At 46.2% G+C, this 18794-nt stretch overlaps 1 protein-coding gene across 1 annotated transcript in view; it reads left to right on the top strand.

Annotated features, from left to right (window-relative positions):
- GPATCH1 (G-patch domain containing 1) overlaps positions 1 to 8361 on the top strand; it is a 37321-nt gene extending 28960 nt beyond the window's left edge. Inside the window, exons 18-20 of the mRNA XM_077288649.1 lie at positions 172 to 296; positions 7466 to 7614; positions 8182 to 8361. Of these exons, the coding sequence (XP_077144764.1) occupies positions 172 to 296; positions 7466 to 7614; positions 8182 to 8218 (311 nt within the window). The 3' untranslated portion in view covers positions 8219 to 8361. The remainder of the gene's footprint in view (positions 1 to 171; positions 297 to 7465; positions 7615 to 8181) is intronic.
- Positions 8362 to 18794: the final 10433 nt, after the last annotated feature.

Genomic DNA, 18794 nt, shown 5'->3' with positions numbered 1-18794 from the left:
GAACACAAAACACTATTTTTTGTGCCCACACGTTTCCTTAATTTAACGTGTGCTCATTGTCTCCGTCATGCAGCAGCGACACCGTGGGACCCTATCATACTTACATGTGTTCATACATGGCAGATAGGTTTATCAAATTTTTAGTTTTTTGTTGTACTCACCCACTTTCAGGCTGTCCTCCGATGTCAAGCACTTACTCATCAGGAAGTCTGAATGAACCCACTAAGAAGCAGAAACATAAAAAACACAAAGAAAAACACAAGGTGAAAAAGGAGCATAAACACAAGAAGGAAAAGGTGAGACCGTGTATCTTTTAATCTGTCATCCAGCGAGATTCTCCACTTTCTCTGCAGCTAAAAGATACACGGGGACGTAATAATAATTAACTGTCATCGTTATAGTAGAGACGCGATCAGTTAGGGTAAGTGCATCCGGGGGAAGAAAATCCGCTGAGCATTAGAATAGCAGCACCAGAAAAATCCACATTTTTATTCGGACTCCCATTATAGCACCACGAGAGAGGGGATCCGCCCTTCAGGAACAGGAACCCTACAGATACAAAAAGGGCGGCACATCTCCCATGCATCAGTTGGTTTCCTGTTCCTGTAGGGACAGGATCCTACAGATGAATCCTAAGGATCCCAGGCCGGCCGAATCAGGTAGCGGGGGGGTCTCCTACCTCGGCCGGTGCGGGAGTTCCTGGAGACGCCATGGTGGTCCTGTCTGGGCTGCACGTCGGTGGCATTTTTCAGCAGGGAGCAGAGTCTGGAGGATTCCTGTCTCCACCAGTGCCGGTAAGTATTCCCCATCCCCTTCAGGTCTGTGCGGTATGCGGTGCAGCAGGGTTGGAGGTGGGGGCCGTCCGGAGCGCTGCTGGCCGTCTCTGGCGTCCTGCGCCGCTCTCAGTTTGTGCTGCAGCGTTTCCGGGCCGCGGTGACGTCGGGGGGGGCGGAGTCTGCGAGCACTTCCGGGTTGCTGCGCATGCGCAGTCAATCCAAGATGGCGGCACCCACCGGATCCTGAACGCCAGGTTCAACGCAGGCCCTCTGACCTCCCAGCTGCATCCTGGATTGCGTGGACCAATGGGGACAGCGCGAGGCAGTCTGCTGACCGGAATCAAGGGGGATTTTTAAGCAGGTGTCAGATTCAGAACCCTGCTTTGGCCTCATTTCATCATGGAGAGTGATGGTGATCGGCAGCCTCAGCTGCTGGATGAAGTGCAACAGAAGCCTAAGGAAAAGGAGCATGTCAGGAGTGACCAGTCCAGTCGTAAAAGCTCATCCAGGCAGGGATCGAGAGCATCAACTGGGAAAGAACCCCCTCGCATTCCGGTACCTTTTTCGGCGGGCACTGGTAAGTGATCTACGTGAATGTTCACTCAGTGACGCAGGCCCCTTATACTTTGTCATTTTAGGGGAAGAAAAGTACGGGCAAGACGAAACATAAGGAGTGCGCCCTCTGTGGAATCCCCTTACCAGATTCTTGTCCCAAAAAATTATGCACCCCCTGTATACAGCAGACGGTGAGGTCTACAGGAGTGGTGGGGGTGGAGTGACATTGGGATAGAAGATATCACCTTTATTGTCCTCCCCCAGGTAGCGGAAGAATCTATGAGTGCGGCTAACTTAAAGGAAATGATCCATGTGGAAGTAAGGGAATCCCTGAGGTCCCTATCACAGGCAGGAGGTTCAAAGTATAAAGCCCCCTTGAACTCTGATTCTTCGGAGGAAGAAAGAGAAGAGGGTTCCTATGGCTCTGTTCCCTCTTCCTCTTAATCAGAAGAAGACTCTAGCCGATTCTGTCTGCCTCTGGACCGGGTAGACAAACTAGTAAAATCGGTCAGAGGTACAATGGGCATAGAAGAGCCTAAAGCGCAACCTTCCAGACAAGAGATGATGTTCAGCGGATTAGATCAAAGAAAACGTAGGTCTTTTCCGTTGAACGAAAAGATTCAGGAATTAATTCTCCGGGAGTGGAAGAAACCTGAAAAGAAAGGCTCTTTACCACCAGCATTGAAGCGCAGATACCCCTTTGATGATCCAGCTGTTGATACCTGGGACAAGGCCCCTAGATTAGATGCTGCAGTGGCGAAAGCATCAAAGAAAGCCTCCGTACCATTTGAGGACATCGGGACCCTTAAGGATCCTCTTGATAGGAAGGCAGATGCTTTCCTTAAGGGTACCTGGGAAATGGCGGCCGGATCTTTGAGACCGATAGTAGCTGCAACTTGTACGGCTAGATCCTTAATGGTCTAGCTTGATCAGTTGGAGTCTCAGCTTAAAGAAGGTGCTTCCAGAGATATAATTCTGAATGCTCTACCAGTAATTCAAGAGGCCGCTGCCTTCCTGTCGGACGCTTCAGTTGATTCAGTTAAAGGGCCACTGTCACCCCCTCCAGCCGTTATAAACTAAAAGAGCCACCTTGTGCAGCAGTAATGCTGCATTCTAACAAGGTGGCTCTTTTAGTTTTAGGTGCATGTATTACCAAAATAAAGGTTTTTATATTTTCGCCAAAATACCTTTCTTTGGCCAGGGAGGCAGGTCCTCACCCCCCTGCTTGTAACGCCACATTGCCGTCACTCAAATGTTCAGGGGCGCTGGGCACCGCCCCCTCCGTGCTGTTTACCCATGAAATCCGGCGCCTGCGCTGTGTATCGCTGTTTGGTGCAGGCGCAGAGAGCTCTGGCCGTCTGACGTCACAGCCAGGCTTGCAGACTGCGCCTGTGCGGCGAGTGCGGCCACCCACCTTGGTAATCCCAGCCCCGCAGTGTGTTATGCATTATGCAGAGTGCGGGGCTGGGATTCACAAGCAGGGCGGCCGCACAGGCGCAGTCTGCAAGCCTGGCTGTGACGTCAGACAGCCAGAGCTCTCTGCGCCTGCACCAAACAGCGATACACAGCGCAGGCGCCGGATTTCATGGGTAAACAGCACGGAGGGGGCGGTGCCCAGCGCCTCTGAATATTTGAGTGACGGCAATGTGGCGTTACAAGCAGGGGGGTGAGGACCTGCCTCCCTGGCTAAAGAAAGGTATTTTGGCGAAAATATAAAACCCTTTATTTTGGTAATACATGCACCTAAAACTAAAAGAGCCACCTTGTTAGAATGCAGCATTACTGCTGCACAAGGTGGCTCTTTTAGTTTATAACGGCTGGAGGGGGTGACAGTGGCCCTTTAAAATGGCGGCCAGAGCAGCGGGACTCTCCAACGCGGCTTGTAGAACCTTATGGTTGAAGTGCTGGTCAGGAGACATTCAATCAAGATCGAAACTGCGCTATCCCATGCAAAGGGGAATATCTCTTCGGCCCAACTTTGGATGAGTTGCTGGAAAAAGCAGGAGATGACAAGAAAAAATTCCCAAATTTATCATCAGCATCCTACCGTCGTCCTCTTAACAGAAGGAGATTTGGTCGGGGAAGGAAGCGCGTATCCTCACCCTCTACAGACAATTTTAGATGGGAGGATAGACGCAGAAGAGGTACGGGCTATATGTTCCGCCGTTCCTCAAAAGAACGTAAGAAACCGGACCAATGACTAGTAATCCCTGTGGGAGGGAGATTGTTAGTCTTCTCTTCAGCACGGTCAGACATCACGAGTAGTGTTTGGGTTCGGGGCATAATATCGGATGGACTGAGACTTGAGTTTAGTCACCTGCCTCGATATAAGTTTAAATTAACTCCCTTGCGTTCTTCCCCCTTGAACAGACGGCTTTTGAAGCGGAGGTCATAAGCTTATGCCTTAAAAAAGTTCTGATTGAAGTTCCGGAATCAGAGAGAGGAAGAGGGTTCTACTCTCCTCTATATCTGATTCAAAAACCAGACAAATCATTTAGAACTATTATAAACCTTAAGTCCCTTAATGAGTTTCTGGTTAATAAAACATTTAAGATGGAATCAATCAGTTCAACAATAAAGATGCTGTTCAAACACTGTTTCATGGTAGTTGTAGATTTAAAAGATGCATACTATCATGTACCTATCCATGAAGACTTCCAAAGATTCCTAAGGGTAGCGGTTCTTATGGGAGGAATAGTTCGCCATTTTCAGTTCAGAGCTCTTCCCTTCGGTCTGTCAGCAGCGCCTAGGGTATTTACAAAAATAGTTGCTGAGGTCATGGCGCACTTACGAGGATCTAATATTCTCGTTATTCCTTATGTAGATGATTTCCTTATAGTGGGGAATTCAGCAGACCATTGCCTTTCACAAGTAAAAACGGCCACGTCCAGACTGGAACACCTAGGCTGGATTATAAATTATGAGAAATCCCGATTACAGCCCCTAAAAATTCAGAGATTCCTAGGGCTGCTATTAGATTCGGAGGCCCAGCAATGTCGTCTTCCACCAGATAAGTTGTTGTATATTCAACAACAGGTGTCAAAGGCGATTGATAAACCCTCCATGACCCTTAGACAAGCTATGTCGCTGTTAGGGTCCCTGACTTCATGTATTCCCGCTGTCCGTTGGGCTCAATTTCACACCAGACCTTTACCGTCTGAGGTACTGGTTAATGATAGGGCCTTACAAGGGTCCTTGCAGGGTCAGGTGATATTAAGTCCAGTAACCCTTACATCTCTTAGATGGTGGCTAAATGAGGACAATTTATCGGCAGGAGTTCCCTGGGTGACACATGTGACTCGTGTAATAACCACAGACGCTAGCCCCGCGGGGTGGGGGGCACACATGGGTGACATTGTAGTTTCTTCCAATCAGAGAGAGTTAATGGCAATTGAACTTTCAGTTAAGAAGCTCCTCGTATATCTACAGGGTCACCATGTCAAGATCCTCTTGGACAACCAGGTGGCGGTGGCTTACGTAAATCACCAAGGTGGAACACATTCCGAATCTCTAATGAAAGTGGCGGATCGCCTACTCCAGACAGCAGAAAGGCATTTTCTATCTTTAACTGCCCTGCATATCAGAGGGAAGGAAAACTTAAAGGCAGACTTTCTAAGCCGAAATACCTTAAGACAAGGGGAATGGTCTCTGAACAGAGACATCTTCAATCACATTGTCCGCAAGTGGGGTCATCCAGAAGTGGACCTATTTGCCACCAAGGACAACAGAAAAAAAAGGAAATTCTGTTCCCTAAATCCCAGGGAGAATCCTCTGGCAGTGGACGCCTTCCTGATAGAATGGGATTTTCAATTCTCTATACTCCTCCTTCTAGACCTGTCCTCTGCCTTCGACACAGTTGACCACTGCCTCCTACTACAGATCCTCTCTTCCTGTGGGGTCAAAGACCTTGCCCTATCCTGGATCTCCTCATACCTTGCCAACCGCACATTTAGCGTTTCCTACTCCCATACTACCTCTTCATATCACCCCCACTCTGTTGGTGTCCCCCAAGGCTCTGTCCTAGGACCCTTACTCTTCTCAATCTATACACTCGGCCTGGGACAACTCATAAGGTCCTGTGGCTTCCAGTACCATCTATATGCCGATGACACTCAGATCTACCTCTCTGGCCCAGATGTCACCGCTCTGCTGTCCAGAATCCGAGTGTCTATCAGCCATATCCTCCTTCTTCTCCTCTCGCTTCCTCAAGCTCAATGTGGACAAATCTGAACTCATTATCTTTCCTCCATCACGCATATCTTCCCTACCTGATCTATGTATTAAAATAAATGAAATCACACTTTCCCCTGTCCCCAAAATCCGCTGCCTCGGAGTAACCCTTGACTCTGCCCTGTCCTTCAAACCGCACATCCAAGCTCTCGCCACCTCTTGTCGCCTCCAGCTCAAAAATATTTCCAGAATCCGTCCTTTCCTCAACCCACACTCTACCAAAGTGCTTGTGCATGCCCTAATCATCTCCCACCCCGACTACTGCAACATACTCCTCTGTGGCCTACCTTCTAACACTCTCGCACCCCTCCAGTCCATCCTTAACTCTGCTGCCTGACTAATTAATCTCTCTCCTCGCTACACTCCTGCTTCACCTCTTTGCAAATCCCTTCACTGGCTCCCAATTTCCCAGCGTATCCAGTTTAAATTACTAACACTGACCTACAAAGCCATCCATAACCTTTCTCCTCCGTATATTTCCACACTAATCTCTCAATATCTTCCCTCACGTAATCTCCGGTCCTCCCAAGACCTCCTTCTCTCCTCCACACTTATTCGCTCCTCACCCAATCGCCTCTAAGACTTCTCCCGAATATCACCCATCCTCTGGAATTCAGTGCCCCAACACATCCGGTTATCCACTTCTAATATAAAAATAGATTTTAATATTGATGAAGGAATACCCATAAATCAGATCTTAGAATTTCTGCAGAAGGGTTTGGAGCTAAATCTATCCACTAGTACGCTAAAAGTACAAGTCTCAGCCACTATTGGGTCTCAAGGTTTATTAAGGCATCTAGTAGAGCTAGACCGATACACAAGAATAGGTCGGTACCTTGGGATCTCAACCTAGTCCTTTCAGCCTTGACTAAGGAACCGTTTGAGCCCTTACATTCAGCCTCAATTAAGATGTTATCCCTTAAAACAGCTTTTTTGGTAGCAATAACATCTGCTCGTAGGGTAGGGGACATCCAGGCGCTTTCCAGACTTTCCCCTTATACAGAGTTTTTACAGGAGTTATCTATATATATATATATATATATATATATATATATATATATATATATATATATATATATATATATATATATATATATATATATATATATATATATATATAGATATTGATATATATATTGAGATATATAGATCTCACGTGTGGTATCTAGTTACAATGCAATAAAATATTTTTGTATATAAACTGTATATAATGTATATTTGTTTGCCACTAACCGCGGTAGTCCTCTCAGGCTCTGAAATACAACTGATGCATGGGAGAGGTGCCACCCTTTTTGTATCTGTAGGTTTCCTGTTCCTGAAGGGCGGATCCCCTCTCTCATGGTGCTGTCATGGGCCTCCGAAAAATGCCGCTACCGGTAAGTAGCTTAATGCTTTCTTAATATGTAAATGAGCTGTTAAGATCTATGGGTGGGAAAGAGATCTCTCTGAGAATCTGCCTCCAGAGCTTATTACCAGTGAGACATGTAATGACTGACAGTCTGATCTACATGTCTCACACTGGTAACGACCACTTTTATTGATAATAAGATCTGGAGGAAGATTCTTGGTGAGATCTATGTCCAGCCCGTAGATCTTAACAGCTCATTTACATATTAAGAACATCAGATTTTTCTGGAATAAATCATCTGATCGCAGATATCAAGGTATCATTTTATTCAGCTTTCTATGATTTACATGACCATATAGACGGCTTAGGAGGGCTGATCCTACTGATGGATTCCCTTTAATGAGCTAAAACAGGAAAATCCCAATTGGCCCTTATTTTTTAATTTAATGCAAGGGCAGGGAAGAGAAGTAATGCTTTTTATATGGGGGAAAGCAACAGAAAATTAGTATTAATTAAAAAAATATTGATTGTATGCCAATTTGATTTTCTGTCATAGAAGAAAAAACACAAAAAGCAAAAGCACAAAAGTAAACAAAAAAGTAGGAAAACCAATGACAAGAGCACAGACTGCGACGATGACAGCAGCGGAAGTCCCAGCGAGGCTGAAAACACAGGGGACATAACGCCCAGAGAGCTACTGAAGAGGTAGGTGGTCTTAAGTAAGGTGGTCTTATACTCTGTGGACAACTACATCAGCGATAGTTGATGTGGGTTTTGTTTTTTAGACTCCTGCTGCAGACAGGGCTAAGGGGGAGGCTCCTGCTGCAGACATGGCTAAGGGGGGGAGGCTTCTGCTGCAGGCAGGTGTCTGTAGAAGTTCTCCTTCCCACTACACAGACTCCCTCGAGTGATCCTGCTGCTGCATCTTCTCTTATATGTCGCATATGCTGTAGTGACTGAGAAGAGCCATATCCGCATAGGGAAAAGGAACATTTAATGGACTCTAGCTTTTAATATTTCATAAAGGCCAACCCTTCAGTTTGTTTTTTTTGCTGTGATTTTTTTTTAATTATGGTAAAACCATAGATGTGTTTTTTAAAACTAAAAATGTCTCTTTTGCCATAATTAGCATAATTTCTGAAAAATGTACAAAACTGTCTTCTGAAAATTCACCCATACACCGAAATGCAATTTGGCATTCAGTGTGTATATGGATATATTTATTTATTGTGTACAGTATTCATTATTATACATTATTTCTTTATTTTCCAGGTTGAAAAATCTTCCCATTCCTCCCTCAAAGCGATGATAGATCTATCCGCCAGTGAATGGATCTCCTCACCTTCTTCCCCAGCCACAATATAGTTGTGTACAAAAGCTTTAATGTAAATGTGTATATATAATAAGGAAATGTATTTCTATTAAATAAATTCAGGACTTTGTTCTATAAGGCTGTCTGCGTGTATTCAATACTCTGGTGGTCTATGCATGATCTTATATGAAATAGGGAGCAACACGGCTAAAAAGTTACTCAAAACAGACAACCCCTTTAATAGAGGGTGTTACTCACCATGGCTCTTCAAATTTTTGGCTGATATTGCAGATTTATTTTCCAGGACGTCCCCCTGACAGCACACTGGAGGACGTCCCCTCCTCCTTGCAGGGACAGGAAAAAACACAAGAGAGGTTAAAAGGTCCCACTCCGCCCCCTTTCCTTCAGTGTTTTTTCCTGTCCCTGCATGGAGGGACACACGAGAGCAGCGTGCGCGAAGGCTTACCGGAGGGCTCAGGGGGATCGTGCGGCTGGTCCAATATCCTTCCACCTGTCTAACGGCCCAAGGCAGAAACTTCCCGGTGGGGAGTCCCTCTGCCACAGAGACCAGTCAAGCGGACGGGCTCCTGGGTAGAGCCGCTTCCTCCCGGTGGGGGGCTCTCGACTCGGGTGCCAGGAGAAGAGGCATCGGAACTATGTGTTCAATACAGGAACACGGAGGAGTCGGCGGTAACAGTGCTGAGCGTCACTTCCGGTGACGTCAGCGGAGGCCCAGCGTGCGTTCCACATCGTGGAACGCGGAAGTAAGTGGGAGAAAGTAGCCGAGGTCACTTCCGGTGACGTCAGCGGTGCATCCGGGCTGGCGTTCACGGTGTGGGGGGCGGCAGGCGCCAAATTCATTTAGTCGCGTTCAGGCTGCCTAGTGTCCACATGTACAGGACCTGCGGTCATACGATCGGTGGCGCTGATTGGCGCAAAAGCTTCAGCTCCAAGAAGGGATCATGTGCAGGTGTCAGGATGCCTGAAACAAAGGAAGATATGGAAATCAGAAGCGAGGATGTCGGGGTAAGTGCGCATAGCGCAAATACACCTGAACTCACATATAGACACTAAGCCCAGTCCCTATTCTTGTATTATTAGGACAAGGATATCCCACAAACACTCCTCCCAACGGCAAAAAAGCCAGGCAAGGCCTTGGTAAAATCTAGCCGTTGCTCCATGTGCCATGTAAAGCTTCCAGAAGCGTACAAAAAAGCACTCTGCAGCACCTGTATTTCCAAGGTTGTAAGAGAAGGAACAACCAACGTTATTATCGGAGATGAGGAGTTTAATCAGGGAAGAAGTACAAGCTTCCTTGGCTACCATATCACAACAGCACCACTCCAGTCCAGGTCCGAGCCGCAAGAGACCTAGATGGGACCCAGAGCAAGAAGACATTGATAAATCGTCAAATGAAGATTCAGACTTCAAAAGCTCAGATCAGGAAGAGGGAGAACTTCCAGTGGAAGAACAGGATCAAGGAAGGAAATACCTCTTCCCAGTGGAAGACACGGAAGATTTAGTGCAAGCGGTGAGAAATACTATGCAGTTGAAGGAAGAGCCGCGTCCAAAATCCAGACAGGATCTGATGTTTGGAGGTCTAACATCTCAGAAGCAGACGGTATTCCCTGTAAGTGAACATATCCGGCTGATAATATTGCAAGAATGGAAAGAAGCAGAACGTAGACTAGTGATGTCCCGGGAATTAAGGGCCGTCTACCATTTGACCCTGAGGATGTCAAAACATGGGAAGAAATCCCTAAAGTCGATGTTCCTGTGGCTAAAGTTACGAAGAAGACTTCTATTCCCTTTGAGGATTCGCCAAGCCTCAGGTATGCCATGGACCTCAAGGCGGACATTCTCCTACGTCGTGCTTGGGAGACGTCAGCAGCCCTGATACGGGCAAATATTGCGGCGACTTCGGTAGCAAAATCCATGTTCATATGGATGGGGCAGTTAGAGGAGCATTTGGTTAATAAAACCCCACGGGCTGAATTAATTTCTTCCCTTCCCATTATAAAATCAGCTACAGCCTTCATGGCTGATACTTCAGCCGAATCTGTGAGATTTGCGGCTAGAAATAGCTCTTTATCTAATGCAACCCGTAGAGCCATATGGCTTAAATCCTGGTCGGGAGATAACGCCTCTAAAAATAAATTGTGTGCCATTCCCTTTGCAGGATCCCGGGTATTTGGACAGGCGTTAGATGACATCTTGGAGTTTGCGTCGGATAATAAGGGATTCCCTGAGGATAAACCCAAAAAGTTTCAGCCTTTTCAGAGAAGGCCGCCACCCTGCAAACCAGAATATAGGGAACAGTGGAGATCCAACAGAGGGTCCTATAAAAGTTCCTAAACCCAGAACAGAAGGGGAAGAAATTCCCTTTTTGGGTCAAGCTCTAGACCTAGGAGGCATTGACGCCATAGGTATGGGGGGCAGGCTCAGTTTTTTTCTCCGCAACTGGGGTCAGATCACACAAAACGAGTTTGTCTTAAACATAATATCCAAGGGCTACAAAATAGAACTTGTATCTCCTGCACCCCAAAGGTATATCTCACCGACAACTGTGGCAGCCGACTCTCCAATGTTCTTAGACCTGCAGGAACTTTTCAGCTCCCAGGTCATAGTTTGGGTTCCCGCATCAAAAATAGGCAGGGGTCACTACTCTTCCCTATTCTCAATCCCGAAACCGTCAGGGGAAAGTCGCACCATCACAAACCTTAAAACCATTAAACGCTTGGGTCAAATACAAGCGGTTCAAGATGGAATCCATAAAATCAACTATCCATCTCATAGACAAAAATTCAGTAATGTGCACTCTCGACCTGAAGAGTGCGTATTATCAGGTTCCAATTCATCCAGCCTCTCAGGAACTTCTGAGGTTCTCGGTAAGTTTATCGGATCAGACCTGCCACCTCCAGTTTCAATGTCTCCCATTTGGTTTGGCTTCAGCCCCAAGAATATTCACGAAGCTGATCGCAGAAGTTGTTGCATACCTAAGAAACCAGGGAATTACAATAATTCCTTATTTGGACGATTTTCTCCTGGTGGGTCGATCAGAAAAAACTTTACTCCTACACAGAGATCGAACCATAGCGGTGCTGGAACACCTGGGATGGGTCGTAAATCGGAAAAAATCTCATCTAAAACCCGAATCTCGGAAGGTATTCCTGGGAGTGCTTCTGGATTCAACTTGCAGAGAGTCCTTTCTGCCAAAAGAAAGACAAGAGTCAATGAGAAAGATGATCATACAGTTCTTGAAAGGTCGAGTTACCATAAGATCAGCCATGAAGATCTTAGGGAAAATGACAACCTGTATCAACTGTGTCAGGTGGGCCCAAGCCCACTCAAGACCATTACAAAGACAGATTTTATCGGTCTGGGATAGTTGCCTGTTGTGAATTCCGCTCTTGGGCTCCCTCCGGTGGTTGTAAGTGGCACTTTTTGTGAGTTCTGCTCTTGTGCTCCCTCTGGTGGATTTAAGTGGAACTGCTGCTCCTTGGATTTAGCAGTCAGCAGCTGCTTCCACTGATCGTCTATTCTGGCTCGGCTATTTATCCTGGCTCTATCCTTCAGCTAGTGCCAGTTGTCAATGGTTCCTGCTTGGATTCACATCTCTCTTGGATTTCCCTGATATTCTGACCAGTTCAGCAAAGATAAGTCCTTGCTTTGTTCTTTTGCTTTCCACTTGTTGTGGACTTAATCGTTCAGCACATTCTATGTTTTTTTTCTAGTCCAGCTTGTCAGTATGGATTTATTCAGTTAAGCTGGAAGCTCTGGGAAGCAGATTTACCCTCCGCACCTTTAGTCAGGTGTGGAGATTTTTGTAAACTCTGTGGTGGATTTTTCTAGTTTTTAATACTGACCGCACAGCATTCTGTCCTGTTCTATCTATCTAGCTAGATTGGCCTCCTTTGCTACATCCTAGTTTCATTCTGTGTATGTCATTTCCCTCTCCACTCAGTCAATATTTGTGGGGGCTGTCTGTCCTTTGGGAATTTTCTCTGAGGCAAGATAGCTTTCCTGTTTATCTTTAGGGGTAGTTAGTCCTCCGGCTGTGACGAGGTGTCTAGGGAGTGACAGGAACATCCCACGGCTACTTCTAGTGTTGTGTTAAGCTCAGGAACTGCGGTCAGTACAGGTACCACCTCCTCCAGAGCACGTGCCATGTTGCTCCTAAACCACCAGTTCATAACAGTACAACTGGCCAAAAATGAATTAAATGCATCTCAAAAGAAGGAAAAAAGAAAAATTCTGAGCCATTTTTTTTTTCTGTAGTCTGTTTTGTCTTTTTTTTCCTCTTAATCTCTGGGTGGTTCAGGATTTTGGCGCTGGCATGGATGTTCAGGGTTTGTTTTCTCGTGTGGATAAACTTGCTGCAAGAGTACAGAGTATCCAAAATTATGTTGTCCAGACTCCGGCTTTAGAGCCTAAAATTCCTACTCCTGATTTGTTTTTTGGGGACAGATCCAAGTTTTTGAACTTTAAAAATAACTGCAAATTGTTTTTTGCTTTGAAACCCCGTTCCTCTGGTGATCCCATTCAGCAGGTTAAAATCGTCATCTCTCTGCTGCGTGGTGACCCTCAGGACTGGGCATTCTCCCTTGAATCAGGGAATCCGGCATTGCTTAATGTAGACGCATTTTTTCAAGCGCTCGGATTATTGTATGACGAACCTAATTCTGTGGATCATGCAGAAAAAACCTTGTTGGCCCTATGTCAGGGTTAGGAAGCGGCAGAATTATACTGCCAGAAATTTAGAAAATGGTCTGTGCTCACTAAATGGAATGAGGATGCTCTGGCAGCAATTTTCAGAAAGGGTCTTTCTGAAGCCCTTAAAGATGTTATGGTGGGGTTCCCCACGCCTGCTGGTTTGAGCGAATCTATGTCTCTAGCCATTCAGATTGATCGGCGCCTGCGCGAGCGCAAAGTTGTGCACCATATGGCAGTGTCCTCTGAGCGGAGTCCTGAGCCTATGCAATGTAATAGGATTTTGACTAGAGCAGAACGGCAGGGATTCAGACGTCAGAATGGGCTGTGTTTTTACTGTGGTGATTCTGCTCATGTTATTTCTGATTGCCCTAAGCGTACTAAGAGGGTCGCTAGGTCTGTTACCATCAGTACTGTACAGCCTAAATTTCTCTTATCTGTGACCCTGATTTGCTCATTATCGTCCTTTTCTGTCATGGCATTTGTGGATTCAGGCGCTGCCCTGAACTTAATGGACTTGGAATTCGCCAGGCGCTGTGGTTTTTCCTTGCAGCCTTTGCAGAGCCCTATTCCTTTGAGGGATTGATGCTACACCATTGGCCAAGAATAAACCTCAGTATTGGACTCAGCTGACCATGTGCATGGCTCCAGCACATCAGGAAGATTGCCGTTTTCTGGTGTTGCATAACTTGCATGATGTTGTTGTACTGGGTTTTCCATGGTTACAGGAACATAATCCGGTGCTGGATTGGAAATCTATGTCTGTGACTAGTTGGGGTTGTCAAGGGGTACATTGTGACGTTCCTTTGATGTCAATTTCCTCTTTCCCCTCTTCTGAAGTCCCTGAGTTTTTGTCGGATTTCCAGGATGTATTTGATGAGCCCAAGTCCAGTTCCCTTCCTCCACATAGGGACTGTGATTGTGCTATTAACTTGATTCCTGGCTGTAAGTTCCCTAAGGGCCGACTTTTCAATCTGTCTGTGCCAGAGCATGCCGCCATGCGGAGTTATGTCAAGGAGTCTTTGGAGAAGGGGCATATTCGGTCGTCCTCGTCACCATTGGGAGCGGGATTCTTTTTTGTTGCCAAGAAGGATGGCTCCTTGAGACCCTGTATTGATTATCGCCTTCTTAATAAGATCACGGTCAAATTCCAATACCCTTTACCTTTGCTTTCTGATTTGTTTGCTCTGATTAAGGGGGCTAGTTGGTTTACTAAGATTGACCTTCGAGGGGCATATAATCTTGTTCGTATTAAACAGGGTGACGAATGGAAAACTGCATTTAATACGCCCGAAGGCCATTTTGAATACCTTGTGATGCCTTTCGGGCTTTCTAATGCTCCTTCTGTATTTCAGTCCTTCATGCATGATATTTTCCGCAATTATCTTGATAAATTCATGATTGTGTATTTGGATGATATTTTGATTTTTTCCGATGATTGGGAGTCTCATGTGAAGCAGGTCAGGATGGTATTCCAGATCCTTCGTGATAATGCTTTATTTGTGAAGGGGTCTAAGTGCCTATTTGGAGTTCAGAAGGTCTCTTTTTTGGGGTTTTATTTTTTCTCCCTCGTCTATAGAAATGGATCCTGTTAAGGTCCAAGCCATTCATGACTGGATTCAACCCACATCGGTGAAGAGCCTTCAGAAATTTTTGGGCTTTGCTAATTTTTATAGCCGTTTCATTGCCAACTTTTCCAGTGTGGTTAAGCCCCTGACCGATTTGACGAAGAAAGGCGCTGATGTGACGAATTGGTCCTCTGCGGCTGTTGAGGCCTTTCAGGAGCTTAAACGCCGATTTACTTCTGCCCCTGTGTTGCGTCAGCCGGATGTTTCTCTTCCTTTTCAGGTTGAGGTTGACGCTTCTGAGATTGGGGCAGGGGCCGTTTTGTCTCAGAGGAATTCTGATGGTTCTTTGATGAAACCGTGTGCTTTTTTTTCCAGAAAGTTTTCGCCTGCGGAGCGCAATTATGACGTTGGCAATCGGGAGTTGTTGGCTATGAAGTGGGCATTTGAGGAGTGGCGACATTGGCTTGAGGGAGCCAAGCGCCGCGTTGTGGTCTTGACCGATCATAAGAATCTGATTTACCTCGAGTCGGCCAAGCGGCTGAACCCTAGACAGGCTCGATGGTCCCTGTTTTTCTCCCGTTTTGATTTTGTGGTCTCGTATCTTCCGGGATCTAAGAATGTTAAGGCTGATGCCCTCTCCAGGAGTTTTTTGCCTGATTCTCCTGGAGTCCTTGAGCCGGTTGGCATTCTTAAAGAAGGGGTGATTCTTTCTGCCATCTCCCCTGATTTGCGGCGGGTGCTTCAGGAATTTCAGGCTGATAAACCTGACCGCTGTCCAGTGGGGAAGCTGTTTGTTCCTGATAGATGGACTAGTAAGGTAATTTCTGAGGTTCATTGTTCAGTGTTGGCTGGTCATCCTGGGATTTTTGGTACCAGAGATTTGGTTGCTAGGTCCTTTTGGTGGCCTTCCTTGTCGCGGGATGTGCGTTCTTTTGTGCAGTCCTGTGGGACTTTTGCCCGGGCCAAGCCTTGCTGTTCTCGCGCTAGTGGGTTGCTTTTGCCTTTGCCGGTCCCTGAGAGGCCCTGGACGCATATTTCCATGGATTTTAATTCGGATCTTCCTGTTTCCCAGAAGATGTCTGTTATCTGGGTGGTTTGTGACCGGTTCTCTAAAATGGTCCATTTGGTACCTTTGCCTAAATTGCCTTCCTCCTCTGATTTGGTTCCATTGTTTTTTCAGCATGTGGTTCGTTTGCATGGCATTCCGGAGAATATTGTGTCTGACAGAGGTTCCCAGTTTGTTTCTAGGTTTTGGCGGGCCTTTTGTGCTAGGATGGGCATTGATGTCTTTTTCTTCGGCGTTCCATCCTCAGACAAATGGCCAAACTGAGCGAACTAATCAGACCTTGGAAACCTATTTGAGATGCTTTGTGTCTGCTGATCAGGATGATTGGGTGGGTTTCTTGCCATTGGCCGAGTTTGCCCTTAATAATCGGGCTAGTTCGGCTACTTTGGTTTCGCCTTTCTTTTGTAATTTTGGTTTTCATCCTCGTTTTTCTTCGGGGCAGGTTGAGCCTTCTGATTGTCCTGGTGTGGATTCTGTGGTGGACAGGTTACAGCAGATTTGGACTCATGTGGTAGACAATTTGACGTTGTCTCAGGAAAAGGCTCAACGTTTTGCTAACCGCCGTCGGTGTGTTGGTCCCCGGCTTCGGGTGGGGGATTTAGTCTGGTTATCTTCTCGTCATGTTCCTATGAAGGTTTCTTCCCCTAAGATCAAACCTCGGTTTATTGGTCCTTATAAGATTTCTGAGATTATCAATCCGCTATCTTTTCGTTTGGCCCTTCCAGACTCTTTTGCCATCCATAATGTTTTCCATAGATCTTTGTTGCGGAGATATGTGGTGCCTGTTGTTCCCTCTGTGGATCCTCCTGCCCCGTTGTTGGTTGATGGGGAGTTGGAATATGTGGTGGAGAAAATTTTGGATTCTCGTTTTTCGAGGCGGAGGCTTCAGTATCTTGTCAAGTGGAAGGGTTATGGCCAGGAGGATAATTCTTGGGTTGTTGCCTCCGATGTCCATGCCGCCGATTTGGTTCGTGCCTTTCACTTGGCTCGTCCTGATCGGCCTGGGGGCTCTGGTGTGGGTTTGGTGACCCCTCCTCAAAGGGGGGGTACTGTTGTGAATTCCGCTCTTGGGCTCCCTCCGGTGGTTGTAAGTGGCACTTTTGTGAGTTCTGCTCTTGGGCTCCCTCCGGTGGATTTAAGTGGAACTGCTGCTCCTTGGATTTAGCAGTCAGCAGCTGCTTCCACTGATCGTCTATTCTGGCTCGGCTATTTATCCTGGCTCTATCCTTCAGCTAGTGCCAGTTGTCAATGGTTCCTGCTTGGATTCACATCTCTCTTGAATTTCCCTGATATTCTGACCAGTTCAGCAAAGATAAGTCCTTGCTTTGTTCTTTTGCTTTCCACTTGTTGTGGACTTAATCGTTCAGCACATTCTATGTTTTTTTTCTAGTCCAGCTTGTCAGTATGGATTTATACAGTTAAGCTGGAAGCTCTGGGAAGCAGATTTACCCTCCGCACCTTTAGTCAGGTGTGGAGATTTTTGTAAACTCTATGGTGGATTTTTCTAGTTTTTAATACTGACCGCACAGCATTCTGTCCTGTTCTATCTATCTAGCTAGATTGGCCTCCTTTGCTACATCCTAGTTTCATTCTGTGTATGTCATTTCCCTCTCCACTCACAGTCAATATTTGTGGGGGGCTGTCTGTCCTTTGGGAATTTTCTCTGAGGCAAGATAGCTTTCCTGTTTCTATCTTTAGGGGTAGTTAGTCCTCCGGCTGTGACGGTGTCTAGGGAGTGACAGGAACATCCCACGGCTACTTCTAGTGTTGTGTTAAGCTCAGGAACTGCGGTCAGTACAGGTATCACCTCCTCCAGAGCACGTCCCATGTTGCTCCTTAACCACCAGTTCATAACAGTTGCCAGGCGTCTCTGGACAGACGGATTCAACTATCAACAACAGTAAGAAGATCATTACAGTGGTGGACACAACCCAGCAACCTAAGGACAAGTGTTCCATGGATTCCGACTCCTTGTGTGGTAATCACCACAGACGCCAGTCAGTGGGGATGGGGAGCACACCTGGAAGGACGTTTTTTTCAGGGCAAGTGGCCCAAGGACGTCAGCCACAAGTCTTCAAATTTCAGAGAACTTTTAGCAGTTTGGGAGACCTTAAGACGAAACCAATCATGGCTAAAAAACAAGCATGTAAAGATTCTAACAGACAACATGACAGCAGTGTCATTCCTGAGACACCAGGGAGGTCCTAAGCACAAAGCACTTCAAGATCTAGCGCAAAAGATATTTGCCTAGGCAGAGAACACAGTTCTGTCAATTACAGCAGTGCATGTAGAAGGGTCTCAGAATACCCTGGCTGACTACCTACGCAGGAAGAAGGTCTGTCCGACAGAGTGGGAACTAAACCAAGAGGTTTTTCAACTATTATGCCACCATTGGAGAACCCCCAAGATAGATTTGTTTGCCACAAGGAAAAATTCAAAGATGCCCAGATTCTATTCTCTCAACCCTTCAGACATGCCAGAAGCTGTAGATGCCTTAAGCCAGACTTGGGACGAACCACTCTCCTATGCGTTTCCTCCATTGGCACTCATTTCGGTGGTGCTCAGAAAAATTCAGGAAGACCAAGCAACAGTTCTGATGATTGTGCCATTCTGGCCGAAAAGAAGCTGGTTTCCGTTGCTGGGATCCATGACAACAGAGAACCCAATCAAACTCCCTCTATGGAAGAACATCATTTATCAGGGTCCTGTCTTACATCAAAACCCAGAAAGGCTACACCTTTCAGCATGGATCCTGAAAGGGACATGTTGAAAGCTCGGGGTTTATCAGATGAAGTAATTTCAACTATCCAAGCGAGTAGAAAACCGGTAACTTCGGCAATTTACTACAAGATCTGGAAGAGATTTTGTATGGAAGGTGGCAGGTCTACAGTGTTACCAGATAACCCGGACATTCCCAGAGTTCTGGATTTTCTGCAATCTGGATTCAGCATGGGGCTTAGGCCTAGTACCCTTAAGGTACAAATTTCGGCATTTTCTTAGATTATCCTTTAGCTTCACACCCATGGATAATTAGGTTTGTTAAAGCCATACAGAGATTGCGTCCCACCTTTAGACAGTTAGTTCCCTCTTGGGACTTAAATTTAGTCCTCAGGGCTCTATGTAAAGATCCTTTTGCCTTAGGAGAAAACATGCCTATCTCAGTCCTACATGGAAAACAGCATTTCTAGTAGCAATTACGACAGCTAAAAGAGTGGGAGAAATTCAGGCT

This window comes from Ranitomeya variabilis, chromosome 2 (genome assembly GCF_051348905.1).
Source record: "Ranitomeya variabilis isolate aRanVar5 chromosome 2, aRanVar5.hap1, whole genome shotgun sequence".
Lineage (NCBI taxonomy): Eukaryota > Metazoa > Chordata > Amphibia > Anura > Dendrobatidae > Ranitomeya > Ranitomeya variabilis.
This window is presented reverse-complemented; position numbering and strand designations above follow the sequence as displayed.